Source organism: Hippopotamus amphibius, chromosome 1, assembly GCF_030028045.1.
Source record: "Hippopotamus amphibius kiboko isolate mHipAmp2 chromosome 1, mHipAmp2.hap2, whole genome shotgun sequence".
NCBI lineage: Eukaryota > Metazoa > Chordata > Mammalia > Artiodactyla > Hippopotamidae > Hippopotamus > Hippopotamus amphibius.
Window position 1 is genome coordinate 11,883,032 of NC_080186.1, and position 18,529 is coordinate 11,901,560.

Sequence of the window (18,529 nt, forward strand, 5' to 3'; positions counted from 1 at the left end):
AAGATTTTGCCCCCTGTTCTTGCAGAGAAATTTTCTAGGGTTCTGGTGGAACAGCAGCAGGACCGAGCCAGGAGAGAGCAAGAAAGGATTCGTCTCTTTTCTGCAGACCCTTTTGATCTTGAAGCTCAGGCAAAGATAGAAGAAGATATAAGGTAATGACTTCTTTGCCCAAAGAGCAAGATTTATTAGAGGATCCAGATTTCCCAAACTCCAGGTGATCTTGTATTTGTTTGGCATCTGCTTTGAGGTAGATTCCTTATTTTGCACCTGAGGTAGTAGCTTCAGTCTTTTAGTTTATTCTGTCCTCTTTCATTTTTCTTGCATTTTGATTCAACATTACAAAGATACAGCTGCCTAACTTAATTACTTTCTCTTAATGACTTAATGACTTTCTCTTCTAAAATTTTAATAGACTCCCTGCCTAGCCCACAGCACATTATTAAGGCAACTCCAGGTAGATGACCCCAGGACTGATCAGAAGCCCCCAATTTGGTGAGACTACTAGGCTGGCTACTCAAGCTGACTGGAGTCTCTTTCCTTAGACATAATGGGTGAGCCCCGATTAAATTCAGGGCCTAGACATGAATTAGAAAGCTGTACAAAGAGGAACCTTATAGTCCTAAGTCTGTTTTCCTTCCACAGTGCTTGTGCTGGCCTCAGCAGTTAAACTGACTGCAGGACTGGTTTCCAGCCCCAGATTCTCTAGTGCTGTGGTTCTCACCTGAGGCAGCATTAAAGTCACGTGAGAAGCTTTTAAAAATGCAGGTGCTCAGGCTTTACGCGCAAATCTGATGAATCAGAATCTTAAGGAGTGAGGCCTAAGCAGGTACAAGGGTGCTAATGCCAGCCTTGGTCCCCTTACTAGCTACGAGCAAGATGCTGTTCAGTCAGTCCCTTTGAATAAAAGAACAGCTGCTTTCCCCCATCTCAGATTCAGGTTTTATTGCTAATTGTGAAGGCCTTAGTATAACTGAGAACAGTGTAACTGTAGTGATATTACTTTTAGGGGCCTGATCATCATCTTTGGTTACTTAAATGAAGCCTAACTTGGTCGTTATATTACACTGTTAACTTGAAAGTCAAATAAAGGGTTTCTTATTTCTCTGAGTACATTTAAAATGAAAGAAATGTAAATACACTAGAATCAATTGACAGCCATAAGTTGTTCGCTTGTGTTTTTGTTTGTATAGTGTTCCCATTAATTGTATCAGATACTGATAACTGTCTTTGAGAAAAATCTCACTAGTAAAATCTACACAGAGAAATGGGAAGGTATTTGTGTGTTCTGAACTAGACCACATTGCACCTATAAGGGAGCCTGACATAACTCTCAAGAACAGTTGCACTCAAACCAGGAGTTGGGGGGCAGGCAGTGGGGGAGGCATCATAGCCAAATCTTGACACGGAGCTGTTGGAAGAGCAGTGAAATGCACATCCATAGGGCTCATGTTTCTTCCCAGGGACGAGGTAGAGGAACTGGGGCAAGGCATGTGTTCTTTTGAGGGAGAAAACCTTGTGCCTGTAAAGGGACACAGAGCCCAGCATAGCCAAAGTAACTGTTATTATTTCAGATGATTTTTTGCTGAAACTTAACTTGGTTGGAGTCAGTGGATGGTCAGGAGTGCACAACTAGTTTTAGGTAATTTTTAAATTCAGTAATATGGCCTAGGAGAAAAGCTGTGTAATTGTATAGAATGCCTATAGCAGTTTTTTGGGGGTATGCTAGACAAGTAATTACGCAGGGTAAATCACTCAAGGAAAGATTAAAAAAAGCAAATGGAACTCCTCAAACACAAACCCCGCCCACTGAGGTATATAGGAGCTTGCATATTTGCCTGACTAAATTAAACAAGTTTACCTTTGACTTTCTGAGAAATTTAATATTTTATTACAGACCAGCTGATAAAACCATCAATACAGTTGAGCTAGAGTATTATTACAGAAGGGGCCGGCACTGCAGTTTAGAATTGAGGTCAGCAAACTTTTTCTATAAGGAGCCAGGTAGTGTTTTAGGCTTTGCAGGCCATGCAGTCTCTGTAGGTAGCGCTCATTTCTGCCAGTGCAGTATGAAAGCAGCTGTAGATGGTACGACAGTATGTAAGTGAATGGTGTGGCTGTGTTCCCATAAGCAGACAGTGGGCTGTATATGCCAACCTGTGGTTTACAGTTGTAGTTGATCGCACCTTGGACCCTGTTCTGTTATTGTCTCGGTCTTGAGGAAAGTTGCCCGGTCCCAGCCCTAGTTTCCATTAATGTTGGTAGTGTTTGCTAATGTTTTTTTAGAGGAATTGGGAGTGAAAACAAGAGATGTTGAAGTAAGTTGGAACTCCCTTTAATTGCTTTTGTCATGTAAGAATTAGAATACATTCAGTTTTTTGAAGAAATATCTTGATGGCCTAGATGAACTGTGATACATATGTGTGTGTATAGTTTTCCAAGTGATAGCCAGGTAGTTAGATATTTTTGAGTCTATGCTCTTACCTTAGTATTGTGTACTAGATGCCTTACACCTCTCAGCAATCCTATAATAGAAATTATTGTCCTTGTTTTACAGATTAGAAACTAATCTAATTTTTTACAGACTTGGAAATTAAGCATCAGGTGCAACACAAGCAGTTGAAACATCTGTGTAGTATATTTGCAAATTATTTTTAATGCAGTGGACATAGGAAATGTACCCAGACACCCAGTAAATCCTCAGTTTAAATTGGAGCATTGATGAAATTCTAACATTCTATTGGATAAAAAGGGTTGTGACCCTTACTCTCCAGAAGTTTATTTTCCTGTTTCTGAGCTTGTAAAGGGAACGTGATTGTTTTTACATGAAGGTAATTTGAATGCCTTTAGATTTTCTGCCAATTATGTATCTCACTTCCTCCTCCTAAGTCACATATTTCAGGATAGAGCACTGATTTCCATTTCCATGACTCAGCCGCTATAGTGGGAGCAAAAGATATGTATAGATCTGTTTTTAATACTGTGACTTTAAAACAGATTGCTCTTCATGGAAATAATGCTTTTAGTGTACCTGGTTTTGGTTTGTTACAGGCAACAGAACATTGAGGAAAACATGACAATAGCTATGGAAGAGGCTCCGGAAAGTTTTGGCCAAGTAGTGATGCTTTATATTAACTGCAAAGTGAATGGACATCCTGTGAAAGCCTTTGTCGACTCAGGTGATGTCTCCATCTTTTGTGTCTTTGTCTCTACATCCAACGTTCTGACCTGACACAGAGAGAAGGGGAGACTGGTGTCCATTAAAGATGGCAGGAGTCCTTTGGACAGCTGACCAACAAGCCCAGGGGTTATTGTTTCACTTGCCAATCTTTTTGTAATAGGTTTTTCCTATTACAAAAGGGTAGTAAAAGCCCCTGCTCAAGTAGGTTTTCCTCCACTCTCATCCACAAATACCTGAGCACATGCTAGGTTTCAACTGTTAAGAGTTTGTATCTTGAGATGCATGTGTTCCTGGGAGGAGTAAATCTGCTGTTTATTTACTATTGAGTGCTGTGTGCGGGACCATGTGCTGAGTGCTGGGGGTAGGACTGGAGCTTCATAGGTCTCCAGCGAGTGAGAGAGAAATTCATAAGAGACCCTGATATAACACTTAGCATTTATTGAGCCCTTACTATGTGCCAAGCACCATGCTAGGTGCTTCAATTTTATTTAATCCTCAGACTATCCCTGTGAGCTGTGTTCTATTATCCGTGTTTTATAGATTTGGAAACTTAGACATAGAGGGAGGAAGTCACTCTTCCAGATAAAGTTCATGAGTAGTAGACTTTGGATTCAGCCCTGGATCTGCCTGAAGCCAGAACTCTTAACCATTGTGCAGAAATCATATGCGTGTTGGATGAACATAAAGACCGCATTCTCACTCTGATTGGGGTGCTCAGGCATGGCTTCTCCAAAGAGAGGGCATTTGAACTGAGCTGTCTCCCTGGATAGAGTATTGGGGCTTTGACCTGAGTCTTGAGAAAAGGCAGGAGAGCAGTGAAAGGGACCTTTCTCATCCTGGGTTTGTAGACTTTACACCAGTAACTAGCTTTTGAAGAGCAGAGTGAGGAAGGAGGGAAAAAAAAGAGACAGTTGCCTTCCCACATTCCCTTTTCCTTCATTATTTCTGGGCCTTCTTGACTCTAACCTTCCTCAAATGCCAAGAGCTTTAAGTGCCCATAAAGTGTAAGTTATCTGTGAGTACTATGAACAGGAAGTGTTGGAATTGAATGAGAGGAGAGATCACTGGGAAAGGACAGTCAGCTGGGGAGGAGGTGGGTCTTGAGCTGGGCCTTAAAGCATAAGTGGAATTCAGGGAAAGTGAAAGCAGAGGAGGGGGCACTCTGCAGGAGGGTCAGAGTGAGTAAGCGGCAAAGGAAGCATTTCCTTGGTAGAGTGGATGGTATGGTTTAGAGGAGTCAGGATATAAAGCTGGTATCTGAGTCTGTTCAGGCTGCTATAACAGAATACCGTAGACTGGGTGGCTCATAAATAACATAGATCTATTTCTCCATTCTGGAGGCTGGAAGTCCAAGATCAAGATGTTAGCAGAGGGACTTCCCTGGCGGTCCAGTGGTTAAGACTCCGAGCCTCCAATGCATGGGGTGTGGGTTTGATCCCTGGTGGAGAAGCTAAGATACCACATGCCGTGTGGCAAACCACACCCCTCCCCACCCTCCACCCCCACCACCCCCCGCCCCACCCTCCACCAGCCCCCCCCCCAAAAAAAAAAGTGATGCTGGCAGATTGGGTGCCTGATTCCTAGTTCATAGATGACTGTCTTCTCCCTTTATCTTCACATATTGAAAGGGGCTAGGGAGCTCTCTGGGGTCTTCTATATAATGGCACTAAGTCTCATTCATGAGGGTTCCACGCTCATGACCTAATCACCTTCTACAGACCCCACTTCCTAATATATCACATTGGGGATTAGGCTTGAACATGAGTTTTGGAGGGACACAAGCATTCAGTCTATAGCAGCTGGACATGGTTGGACCAGGGTGAGGTGGGATCTGAGGCTATGGCAATGTGGGTTTGAAGCTGATCTTATAAAGGGTAGGAACCTTTGAGGATCTTTGAGCAGATGAAAAAGGAATCTGAAGAAGGTATTTTAAGAAAATAAAAGACAGTGACAGTTCTGGAGTATTCTGTACCCTTAAGGATCAGAACTATTTCCTTGCTTTAAATTATATATCCACACAGAGGTTTGGAAACCAGAGAAATTGCCCACTAGCTAGAGGGATAGAGTGTGGGCTAGGTTGGTTGCTATGGTTAGAAGAAAGGTCAGAAATTGCCCAGAATTTATTAACAGGATTGGAACTGAATTTGAGAGTGGGGAGATGGCTATGAGAAGAGGGGTCGAAAGTGAACCGTGCCTATATTTTATGGTTGTAAGAAAAAGAATTGCATTGGCAAGGAGAGAAATCCAGAGTTAGGATTATTTGGGGAGAAAGAGTATTATACCTGTTGGCTTTGAGATAGACACGTCCAACATAGGAATGTGGAACTAGATTCTGTGGGAGAGATTAGGACCCTAGATAAAGATTAGAGAAGTGTCTGTCTTCTGCACAGGCTGACTCCAGCTGTGTGGGTGAGTGTGTGTACCCGGAAGAGAAAAGACCTTAGTACCCTCTTCCTGATAGGAAAGAGGGTCTAATTGTTGGAGCAGAGAATGGAGAGTTCAGTTCTAATTTCTTGAGAGACTGCACGGTGTACTTTCTAACTGGTAAATTAGAATGTCCCAGAGTTTGAAATAAAAATAACTTGGTAAGATGTTTAGAGAGACTCAATGAAAACTGATCTGAGGGTGCAGTAGTGCTTGAGTGTTTCCATCTGTAGACGTAGTTTGACTTTTTGGAAATCCTTTCTGAGTAGTTTTGCTTTCTATTTTTAAAGTTTTAAAATATCATTTAATTATTACGTTTAAACGATATTGTTTGCCTCAATGTCAGGTTTCTACACTGTGTTTCAGTTTGCAGTGTGAAACTGAAAGTTGAACTAAGTGTGGCAGGACGCCTGCTAGGTAGGAATAATTTTCCACAGACAGAAGCCTGGGAGTGTACTTGCTTTCTGCCCTGTTCTTAGTGCTGCATTTTTAATCTTCCCATACATGTGGATTTTATTATCTAATGTTTCCCTCTGCCTCCAGGTGCCCAGATGACTATTATGAGCCAAGCTTGTGCAGAAAGGTGTAACATAATGAGGCTGGTGGACCGTCGGTGGGCAGGGATCGCCAAAGGAGTGGGCACCCAGAAGATTATTGGAAGGGTACATCTAGGTGAGCGAAGGGCACTGGGAGTCTTTGTAGGGTAGTAGACTTTAAAAATTCCTTTTGGATAGGGGTGTCTCATCCAGCACGCCTAATCCCTAGAAATTTTAAATCCTGTGTTCTCTCGGAGTTATAATGTAACATGGTTCAGCTGGTTACAAAAAAAAGACCAGTCCCCTATGTACTTCAATTTCCTGCTCTTCAGAGATAATCCCTTTCCACTATTTTAGCTAATTTCTTTTGGTGCTTACCTCCATGTTTCTAAATAACGTGTTTATAGTGCTATTTACTGATGTAACTATGTAAATACTATCAAGAGCTGAGCCATCTAATTGGAAAGGATTATTTTTCCTTTCATGTCTAGTTTTTTTTCCTCAGAATTATTAATTGTCGCGTGTGTGTATGTGTGTGTGTATGTGTCAGTGTCATTCGATTTTTTTATGAGTTACTCATCCCTCAACACTTACCTAGTCTGTAAATCTCTTTATACATGTCATCCTATTGAAGATGCTTCTTCCGGCCTGGACTGGTGGTTCAAGGCTGCTTCATAGCTGCTATTTTGGCATCTGAGTCCTGAAGGTACCTTTTGCTTCAGTCTTATGTTGGATGATGTGGATCCCATACTTTTTTTTTTTCTTCTTCTACTTTTGTGTGTGCCCCAGTTTATTAGAATACATCTTCCAGTAACTTTCTGAGAAAAACTGCAAAGGAGTAAATATCGGAACACTATTTTTTTTTCCTACATTCTACCAGTCTGGCTAAGTTAGAAATCACTTTCCTTCGTGATTTTTGTCAGTGTTGCTTTGGAGAGGCTGGCTGCAGTTCTCACTCTTGATCTTCTATGTGTAAGATTTTTTTTCCTTTTCTGAAGGTTATAGATCTTCTCTTTGACCTCAGTGTTTTAAAATTTCACAATGATGTAATTGGGTGTAGATCTCTTTTCATCTACTGTGCTAGATACCTTTCAGTCTGGAAAAATGGTTCTGATAATGATTTCCTCCCCTCAGGGATGTCTGTTATTCAGGTAGGATAATCTATTATCATGGGCTTGTCCTCTAGTTTTATTTTCTTTCTCTTTCTTCCATTGTGTTTTGGGAGGTTTTTAACAAGATTTCCTCAACTTTGTCTTCTAACCTTTCTGTTCTGTTTGGTATAGTTTTCTTTCATGTTAGATGGTTTTTCTCAAATGTCTGGTGATCCTTGGCATCTGCTCATATTGAAGAGTTGGACACCGAAAGGCTATGTGGAAGATAAGGTGGGTGGGCAGCCATGGTGATTGTGGGTGATCTGGAAGTTGGGATGGAGAAAAAGACTAGAGTCTCAGTAAGCTTCCACTTAACACCACCCCCGACCCCACCCACCCCCATTTTCAGCTTCGTGCCTGTTGTACCTCTGTCTTCCTCCATGTCCACCTCTCTTACGAGACCCTCTGTTTCACCCTCTTGAGAAAATAAACCTCCAGTCTGCTGTTGGGGTGGAGGCGGTAGTCACCTGACTGAGCAGAATGCATGAGAGGAACCCCAAGATCCAACTGTGCCTCCGTAGGCCTTCAGCCAGTGCTCCTGCTTTGGGTTCACTCCAGCTCTGTTTGCAGGGGTACTTGTTTCAACCAGCTCATCAACCTCTTGGGAATTCTGTGATATTAAAAAGGATTGCTACTTAGTTTTCCTTATTGTCATCTGCTTTCTAGTTCCAAAATGTTTCAGTTGTCTCTTCCATTATTTTTGGCCTTAGTGATTTGTACCTTTAAAAAGACAAACGACTTTTTATTGTGGTTTTTTAGGAGTAAAGTTAAATACATGTGTTCAGTCCTTCATCTTTAATCAGAATTGTTCTTTTCTTTGTTTTTTTCTTTCATTATGCATTTAATAGGTGCTCATTGTAGAGAATTTTGCAAGTATAGAAAAGAAGCAAAAATAATTCTTTTAGGTGAGAATCAATCAGTAGTAGCATTTGGACATATCTTTTTCTGGCATTTTTTTTTTGTAAAAGGTGATCATATAATATATAGAATTTTATACTTTGCTTTAAGAAAAAGTAACATTTTCCAAATGCCAGTATAAATTTCATAAGCATCATTTAAATAAATGCATAGCATTCTGTTGTATGGGTTTAAAGATCAACCTTTGGGATATATTTCCCCCCAGTATTTTGTCATTGTAACATGGAAGTGCATTTTTGTGTAATTTTGTGCACACTTTGACTTTTTTTTCCCTTGGTTAAGATGCCCATAAGTGAAACTACTAAACCCAAGATTATGAATACCCTTTAAGGCTCTCGATATTAACTGGTACCCATCTCGTTTCTTCAGCACTGATTGAATATTCATCTTAATATCCTTAAACCATCAAGTATTATTAGTTTTATCCCTTTAATTTAAAGATTAAAAAAGTGGTTTTTTACTGTAAATTACTTTTCTTTCATTGCAGGTGGTAGTTTTTCTGCCTGTTTTCCTCTTCATATTTCTTTCCTTCATTTTTCCTGTTTTAATACATTTGTCTATTTTGTTAGAAGTCTCCATGTTTTCTATTATTGATTTCTATAGAATAAGGATAGTTTAAATACCTTACTCTTGTATACTTTCTTGCACACAGTAGGACTGAAATTGTGTAAGAATAGCACAAACCAGTTGCTTCAGAGTCTTAGTTTTTAGATTTTTTCATGGTTTTTAGTGAGAAGATAGTAGGAGACAAAATAAGTACCAGTCCCTTGTGTCCTTCTTTTGGTTGCACAGGTTGTACCATTTTACAACTTTGGCTATGATAGATATCAAGAAAACCTTATAACAACAAGGGAAGTCTAAGTAAAGGAGAGCTACACCATGGATAGGTAGTTTCAATATGTTGAAGGTGGTAATTCTCCCACATTCGTCAACAGAATCAATGTAATATATTCAAAACTCCAATACATTGTGGGGGGGTTTGTGTGTATGTGTGTGTGTGTGAGACTTAATGTGTTAATTTTAAGTTTTATGTAGGCCCTTTATGGCTAGGAGTAGTCAAGATACTCTGGAATAACTTCCCCTTCTAGATGTCAAGCTGAAAGGACTAGAACAGAAACAGACCCATACTTACGTGAACCTTGATAAATTAGAGGGGAAATCTTATGGAGCAGTGGGAAAGTTTCAGGAAATGTGCTAGGAAAATTGGGTATCCATGTGGAAAAAGTGAATTGGAAATTGGACCCTGTCTCACATCACACACAAAAGTCAATTCAGCGTTGATTAAAGGCGTGGATGTGCAAGGCAAAGTCTGAGCTTTTAGAAGGAAATATAGGAGAATGTGTTGAGTAGGGAAGGGGTTCTTTAAAAGATAAGACAGAAATTATTTGATAAATACAGCTAATTAGGATTAAGAACTTTTCATCAAAGACATCTTCAAGAAAGTGAACAAACACAAACTAGGAAAAGAATTTAGTAACACGTATAACTAATAAAGGATTCATATTTAGAATATATATGTATTCTGTGTCTTTGTGTATCCTCCAACTCAGTAAGAAAGACTGATATATAAAAAATTACAGAAACATTTGAAAAAGCACTTCAAGAGGAAACTCAAATGGTTAATAAATGTGTGAAAAATTGCTTTATCTCATTAATCAGGGAAATAGGGAATTACTTGCCATATTTTAAATCTAATAATATTGAATGTTGGGAGAATGTGGAACAGTGGGAACTTTTAAAAAAACCCTGGAAACATTTTGGAAAATAATTCAACATCAAGTAGAGCTGAGCCTAATATCCCGTGGAACCCTGTATGTTTTTAGAGTATACCTTAGAGAAACTCAGGGCACACCAGGAGACAAGTGCAAGAGTACTCACGTTAGCATCGCTTATAACAGCAGAGACTGGAAGCAACCTAGAAGTCCCATAGCAGCAGAATGGATAAATCAGTGGTGGTGTCTTAGACATTACAGTACATATTCTTACGGGAGGTGTAAGTGAAAGAAATATAGTCACATGCATCCACAGAAATAAAATATCTCAGAATATCTTTGGAGTAAAAGAAGCAAATCATAATTCAAAACCACAAAGTTAACCATAACATTGCTTAGAAATCATACAAAAATGGTAAGAACTGGGACTTCCTGAGTGGTGCAGTGGTAAAGAATCTGCCTGCCAATGCAGGGGACACGGGTTTGAGCCCTGCCCTGGGAAGATTCCATATGCCTTGGAGCAACTAAGCCCGTGTGCCACAACTGTTGAGCCTGTGCTCTAGAGCCCGTGAGCCACAACTGCTGAGCCCATGTGCCGCAACTGTTGAAGCCCATGTGCCTAGGGCCCGTGCTCCACAAGAGAAGCCACTACAGTGAGGAGCCTGCACACCACAACGAAGAGTAGCCCCCGCTCGCGACAACTAGAGAAAGCCCGTGTGCAGCAACGAAGACCCAACACAGCCAATAAATAAATAAGTAAATAAAAATAAATGTATAAAAAAAAATGGTAAGAACTGTAAGAAAAGCTGGGAATGATTAACATAAAAACCAAGATAGTTTGGAGGGTAAGAGGAGGCAAAGAATAAGCTATGATCAGTAGGACATACAGGAAACTTATTAGTTTCCTGTTTCGTAACCTGGGAAATAGATGTGTGGGTTATTTTATTATGCTTTACACTGTGTGTCTATATATATATATATATATATATATAGACAGACACACAGACACACATATATATTTCATATACTTTTCTTCTCATAAGATATAGTTAATGACAGTATTTTTTTTAAAATATCTTGTATATAAAATAAGAGTGAGGAAAGAGGCAAGGTAGGAGGCTTCAAGCAAAGAAACTTGATTATAACAGGCAGTAATAAACAGTTTACTTCTTAGAGGTTAATTTAAAAGGTTTAAAGTATACTGATTTCCTTTTGGAAAACCTTTTATAGGTGTATAGGAAGCAGGTGGTTATTATTGGAGAAATTGGTCTTGGTCTTGGTCTTTTTTTTTTTTATTCTTAATGCCAGCTTTCTTTACCAGCTGAGCGTGTATCCTAAAGGTATCATATATCAAGCCAGGTCTTGTGGGTGGTAGTTCTACCCAATCCACTTTATGAGCTGGTGCTTTCATTGGCTTTTAACCTGATTATTGGTCTTATTGGATTTTCATACTTAACTCACTTGTTTGCATGCTTTGGCTTGCCTTTGACTGATTGCAGGAAGAAAGGCACAGAATAATAGATACATTTCCAGACCTTCCCTGGAAAAATCAGTAACCTCTTCCTTTCTTCATGTGCTTTAGCTCAGGTTCAAATTGAAGGAGATTTCCTGGCATGTTCCTTCTCTATACTTGAGGAACAGCCCATGGACATGCTTTTGGGACTGGACATGCTGAAACGGCATCAGGTAATTAAGAGCTTCACTTTCTTTTTGCATTAGCTTTCTGTGTGTTAAATGGTAATTGCATCATTCTCTTGGTTGTATATACTGGAAAACTAAGAAGCATGACTTCAGACCTGGAAAGGTCCTTTTTTGATGATGTTGTCATACAGGGTTTGAAATTCTGTATCAGTAGAAACAGAGTCTTTTTGTAAAATCTTTCTGAATCTGTTGACTCTTGCCATCTGTTTTGAGACTGTAGTGGACAGTTTGGTTCCCTTGTGTAATTTTTAGTTTCTGATTAGAACTCAACTAATTTTTTTAAAACAATTTTTTTAAAAAATATTTATTTATTTATTTGGCTGCGCTGGGTCTTAGTGACAGTCTGCAAAATCTTCACTGCCACGTGCGGGATCTTTTGGTTGTAGCATGCGGGCTCTTAGTTGCAGCATGTGAGATCTGGTTCCCTGCCCAGGGATTGAACCCGGGCCCCCTGCATTGGGAGCTCAGAGTCTTAACCAGTGGACAACCAGGGAAGTCCCTCAAGTAATTTTTTGATGGGTTTGTAGGGAGGTGAACATCATATACAATGATGATTTTACTGCGAGCGTAAGTTTAGTATATCCTTAGTAGCTGATCAAACAATAGTTGGGAAGAAGAGCTTCAAGATTAAGGAAAAAGGTGTACATAAGATGATGGGAATGGAAATGTTTAATACAGGGAGAATGATCTATAAATATGTTCATTTGCAGTGATTTTTATATTTCTATTCTGAAGCCTAATTGCTTGAAAGATAAACTTCTCTCATTGAAGAAGCAATTAGTGTGCTCTTGGGTAGTAAAATTCTTACAACAAGGTTTCATATCTAGTCAGTACTTTTATGTCATTAATATGCTTTTTTTTCCTCTCTCTCTTTTTTAAATTGGATTATAGTTGATTTACAGTGTCGTGTTAGTTTTAGCTGTACACCAAAGTGAGTCAGTTTTACAAACATATATATCCACTCTTTTAGATTCTATTCCCATATAGGTCATTACAGAGCATTGAGTAGAGTTCCCTGTGCTATACAGTAGGTCCTTATTAGTTACCTATTTTATTGATATAGTAGTGTGTCTATGTCAATCCCAATCTCCCAGTTTATCCCTTCCCCCCTTTACCCCTTGGAAACCATAAGTTTGCTTTACACATCTGTGACTCAATTTCTGTTTTGTAGATAGGTTCACTTGTACCATTTTTTGATTCTATATATACATGATGTATTTGTCTTTCTCTGTCTGACTTCACTTAGTATGACAATCCCTAGGTCCATCCATGTCATTGCAAATTGCTAATCTTCTCTGTATCGTTCCAATTTAAATTTTTTTTTGGCCACACCATGATCTTAGTTCCCCAGCCCCCTACAGTGAAAGTGCAGAGTCCTAACCACTGGACCGCCAGGGAGTTCCCTATATTGTTCCAATTTTAGTATATGTGCTGCCAAAGCGAGCACACTAATATTCTTTTTTAAATGTTTAATATTAAATTCCCATTAACATATATTGCATTGATATTCAAATCAAGGTGTAGAATTTTAAGTAGAAGGAATGAGTGAATGTATGTATAAGTAAAACTCAATAAAACCTAATCTATTAACTTGTCAGTAATCTTTCCCTATTTATCTATCTATCTATCTGTCTTTCCCTGTTTTTAAGTCATGGTATATAGACTAGCAGTCTCCAGCTTTACAGATTCAAAACATACGTGTGTAACTGTCCTATATTAAGTAATTATAAAAATCTACTGAAAAGGGGGACAGTGTAAGTATGAAATATAGAATACTTTTGTAGAGCTTGCCTCGTCCATATATCACTTTTGAGACCATTGGTATAGACTTTAAATGTAAGCTATACTTTATACACTAAGCAAAAAGCTAAAATGTAGACCTGTATAAATTGGATGTCACCATTTTATTGTTTTAAAAATCACTTATATGTTTCTAAAAGGTGTGGCTGCTGACTATGGCTGGCAGTTTTCCAAATTTTGTACAATGACTGTGTATTACATTTAAATTCAGACATGAACAATTGCTGTGTTTGACAAAGACGTGTGTACTATGTCCCATAAAGATTGTTCTGCTATACAATTTAAATATTAAAAAGGAGTCTAAATTAACAGTGTCATATAAGTTAAAGTTTAAATACTTTCAGGTAAAATCGGTTTTTTGAGCCATCTCTGTCAGTGTTGTTCTTTGTGAATGGAGTTTTAAATTTAGGGTCATAATTTTCCTGCGTCATGTTTTACCTGCTATGATCAGTCTTTGGTTTCTTTTTCTAAGTGTTCCATTGACCTCAAGAAAAATGTACTCGTGATCGGCACCACAGGCTCAAAGACCACCTTCCTTCCTGAGGGGGAGTTACCAGAGTGTGCCCGGTTGGCATATGGGGCCGGGCGAGAGGAAGTACGGCCAGAGGAGATTGCAGACCAAGAATTAGCAGAAGCCCTTCAGAAATCCGTAGAGGATGCAGGTATTTGGAATGGCCAACCTCTTGAATAATACTCTTGTTATTGGTGGGTGAGCCAGGGAGGTTCGAGCTTCAGGGGGGAGTAAGGACCTTTCCAGTTCGTCATCAGTCTCATCGTCCGGTTGCAGGTGTGTTCCTTGTCTTCTTACCACCTCCTCCCATCTCTAAATACAATACAGAAAAACTCCCATGTTTCAGCAGATCCAGAAACAGCAATCCATTGCTGTGTGCAAGATAGACTGGGGGGAGTTCTTTGCTTAGGCACATTTTGGTGGGATTCCTAAAGAATCTTGTCTTTTTTTTTTCTTGAAGAAAATTATAACAGTAAGCAGAAACTTCCTTTTGAGTTCAGCAGTTCCCTGGAAGTTTTGTTGTTCCTTCCTTAGGTCCGTTTATTTTGGAGGATGACATTATGTCTGTGACTAAGCAGCCCCAACCTATTTAATATCTACTGAAAGTGCTGCCAACGAAATGAAGCTACCTAATACTTTTTTCCCCTAAGTCTCAGTTGTTGTAGCTTCTTTAATTCTAAAGATGAAGACAAATTTTCTGGGTAAAATGGAGGGACACAGTTATGCTGAAATCCCACTTCTGTGGATAAATTTTCCCCATCTGTTACAGAACAGTGGCTCTGGGATATATTTTTTAGAAGCTGAAGGGAATTCACTTTAAGTGTGGGTTATTTTAAAGTCTTGAGCTATAATTATTCATTAGCGACTAATATCACACATTGCATTTGCTGCTGTAGTAAAATGTATTAGAGCTACAAGTTCAGGGAATAGCTTTCTCCTGAGGACAAAAGGATAAGAGCTTTAACAGTAAGTAGCCAGATTTCGCCAGCGTGTGTCACCGGATAACATCCAGTGGTCCAGCCTCGAGACTCTAGAATGAGTGTGAAGAGCAGATGGAGTTTCCAAGTTGGCTTTGTTCAGAATCTACTCCACCACCACCTTTTGGCTTAGCTTTACATATAAACTACAGTTTGGGTTGTAATTTAAATGTTTTGTTAGAAGGCGAGAATTTTGAACAACCAGACAGAGAGAAGCTAAATTAGTAGTTTTAACCTTACCTGCAAGGCAAGCTGGAATGAGTTTGATATACCTTCTTGGAAGGTTTTACTTATTTTTTTTTTTAAAGTAACTTGTCAGCTTATCATAATACTATATATGAATAAAATGAGGGTATATTACCATTTTGTGAAACTTCTATTCCCCACCACAGTTTTGGTGCTTTTATTTGAGAAACACTAGCTGATGGTTGCAGTGCTTTATAACCTACTAACAGTTACCCTCTTTGAGTAATTACTTTCTTTTAATAAAAAGTTTAGGAGATTAAAATAGAAGTCACAGATGTTTTCAGCCATAGTGAAGGGGGCGCACCAGTTTTAAAGGATTCAAAGGGAATGGCTTTTTACCCATGTGACCTTTTGTTACTGACAGTGTTTCGCTTGTGCTAATTTTTATAATGTTTAAATAGTGAGATAATTCTTCAACATCAGGTTCTGTTTGTTTGGAACCTCAGCTTCCCACTATTATCAAAATCACCTACCTCTGGACATAGCAGGTGAATGTATTTTTGCTAAAAACTGTCTTTTTGGTGGATTCTCTATAGCAGAATATCTTTGTCTTTTCTGTAGATTAAAAAATACTTAAAAAAAAATAATTCAGAGTATTTGAAAAAATAAAAAAGGTAAGCCAGGATAGGTAATCAGTTTTGGTTTTTCTTCCAAAAATAAATCTCAACTGAGAAAGAAGTTTTGAAAGTTTCTATTATATATTCACTCCATAAGAAGATTTCCATAGCGTGTAATTCTGTCTGTGGGTCTGCTTTTTCTCACCTGTTTCACGTTTGCCCTTGAATTCTCTGTGTAGGTGTGTAAAATTAATTTTTTTCCAAGTTCTGTTGAAAAGCTATTGAAATTGACACATTGCTTTATGTATTGTGAGAGAATTAAAGCAACCAGCAAATCTTCTTGATGTCCAAGCTACAGGAACATTCCCACACTTTGACTCTACCAGTTCCCGATCTTAAAGATGGCAAAGGAATGGAGACTATAACCCTGCATGCTGTGTGGTTTGCGTTGTTAACCCAAGTTTGCTTGTCTGTTTCCTAATTCAAACAGAGCGTCAGAAGCCATGATGCATGTAGTGTGTGTGTGCTGCAGCTGGAGTGGGCCCCAGACCAGGTATTTATAGACGCCACGTTAAGCCTTCCACCAGTCGTCGTCTGTGGTCTGAAAGTCTTTGCATAAACCGAAGCAGTTCCAAAATTTAGCCTCTGTCATTCACCATTTCACGTCGTTTAATCTAATTATAACTAGCCTGTATATATATTTGTATGTTGGCATACATACATATCTAAGCATGATTTCCTATTTAACATTTTATCAGTCATTATAACAGTCTGAGGGGGAAAAATCCCAGTGAGAACAAGTGACCGTTGTGAATATGAAGCCAGGAATATCAGTATCACAGCGCTCTGCTGCTGGAGATGATTACGTTGTTAGGGATTTTGTAAGTCCCTTTCTTCTGAAAAACTGAAAGTGTATCTTTCACATTACTGCTCACAACTGCCAGCATTATAGAGGGGCTGAAATTTTCATTCTGTTGAGGAAGAAATGGAAGTTTAGGCAAGGCCAGGTGACTTGGCCAGGGTGACAGAGTCAGTAACGTAGGCAGGACTGAAGTTTAATCTTCCAGCAAGAGCTGAAACTTTGCTTTTCCCTCTCTCCCTAGCCTGACAGTTTTTCCACAGGAGGCACTCTGCTTCCATTTCCCTGTAGTGTAAATATGATAAATGTCAGCCTGAGTGTACTGACTGATTTATTAAAAGGAGGAAAGGTGGTCTTTTTAGGCAGTCAACCTAAGACTTTATAGGGGTTTGCAGGCTGGTTGTAATTAGATATATAGCATGTAATTGCTTCTTTCTTTCATTTTCCTTGTAAGGATGGGTTAAAGGCAGCCGTATTTAATTATTAATGTCCGTTGTCCTCATCCTCTTCTCCTATCCTATAGTACTGACCCAGTCCTCCCCTACATGTAGGACTTAGGCCAGTGACACTGACCATCTCAGCTACAGGAGGACTATATGCTGCTTTCATAGTGAGTACGGAATACATTGAGGTCATATTCACCTTCATCTCACCCAGTTGTTGTAACTGGCATACCTTTGCCAGAAGGCCGTTACTTTCCCCCACCTCTATGCTGCTAACATGGATATTTCACTACAATGCATCTTTCTGTTCTCATTAACTCAAAATTGAACCACTTTCAGAGTCAGCCTTAGAGACTGATAAATAAAACTAATAACTGTGTTTCTAGACTCTAATGAATATAGTTTGCACTGAGATATATGCTGTTTTCCTGTTTATCCCTAAACTTTAAGTTACTGACTTCTTGTGAAGTCATAGTGCTTTGTCTTTTCATGCTGTTAACCTATATTGGATTAGAATGATTTAGAGCCATTTGAATCATAACTGCATTGCTTCATGACTTCTTAAGGTACAGTCAACATGAAGTATTTGAGTCACATCTGTCCCAATAGTTTGTATTGTGATGTCATTTTTGTTACCAGCTTTTGACTTTTAATTAAAGATCTTGTAATAATTGCATAGAGGTCAATTTTTAATTGGATTAGTGGCAAAAGGAGAGTTGGAACTGATGTTTAATAACATCATGATGTTTACATTGAGGTGTGGTATTTAAGCCTTCCATCTTTTGTGAGTGGTCAGTGAGTTGCAGTGGATCTAAACTGTTACTGCCTGTTGGAAAACTTGTGAACTGTATCCCTCCACTGCCCTCCCCTGCCCCCACTTCCCTGCCCTTAAAGTACTTAAATGTTCTTACTTAGTGGTACTATGTTAATGTGATAAAGTAACTGATAATTCTTTGGTAAGATAATAATTGGGGTTTAATCTGCTTGATCTTTAGCTTTATTTTTGTTCTGAGTCAAGCTCACATGGTTTTTGGAATGTTTAGATAGAAATAAATATAATGTTTGCTTCTCTGTCTTCTGGAGGTCCCTGGGTAGTATCACATTCTTTTCTCTCTTTATAATTCCTGCTTTGTCCCAGATACACCTGGTTTTAGACTTCTCATTGTTCACATTTGACCCACTGAAAGTGAATTGGCATGAGAATCATTCTAGTACCAAAATCCTCAAGACTGTATTGTGCTTAAGAATCACCTGAGGAACTTACTGAAAATACAGATTTCTGGGTTTTCTCCCAAGAATGGTGTCCTAGAATCTGCATTCTTAGCAAACATCTCAGGTGATTTTAGAGCAAGTGGTAGAGAGAACACACTTGGAGAAACTATTCTGGAGTTCTGAACCCACTGAGAATAAAGATACATAAATGTCCTTCAGTCTTGAGCACTAACTCAGCCATTATGTGGTACTTAAATAAAAATATTGAATTACAATATATATTTTGTTAAGAACATACCTACCT

General features: G+C 39.0%; 1 protein-coding gene across 5 annotated transcripts in view; it reads left to right on the forward strand.

Annotated features, from left to right (window-relative positions):
- The window catches only part of LOC130830130 (protein DDI1 homolog 2), a 34,778-nt gene that overhangs the window by 13,872 nt on the left and 2,377 nt on the right, over positions 1-18,529 (forward strand). For 2 of the 5 annotated variants that reach the window (XM_057697128.1, XM_057697137.1), the window contains 5 exons: positions 26-152; positions 3,049-3,176; positions 6,146-6,274; positions 11,502-11,605; positions 13,893-14,082. In XM_057697128.1, coding sequence (XP_057553111.1) covers positions 26-152; positions 3,049-3,176; positions 6,146-6,274; positions 11,502-11,605; positions 13,893-14,082 — 678 coding nt within the window. The other 3 variants (XM_057697162.1, XM_057697146.1, XM_057697154.1) reach the window with 3 other exon arrangements.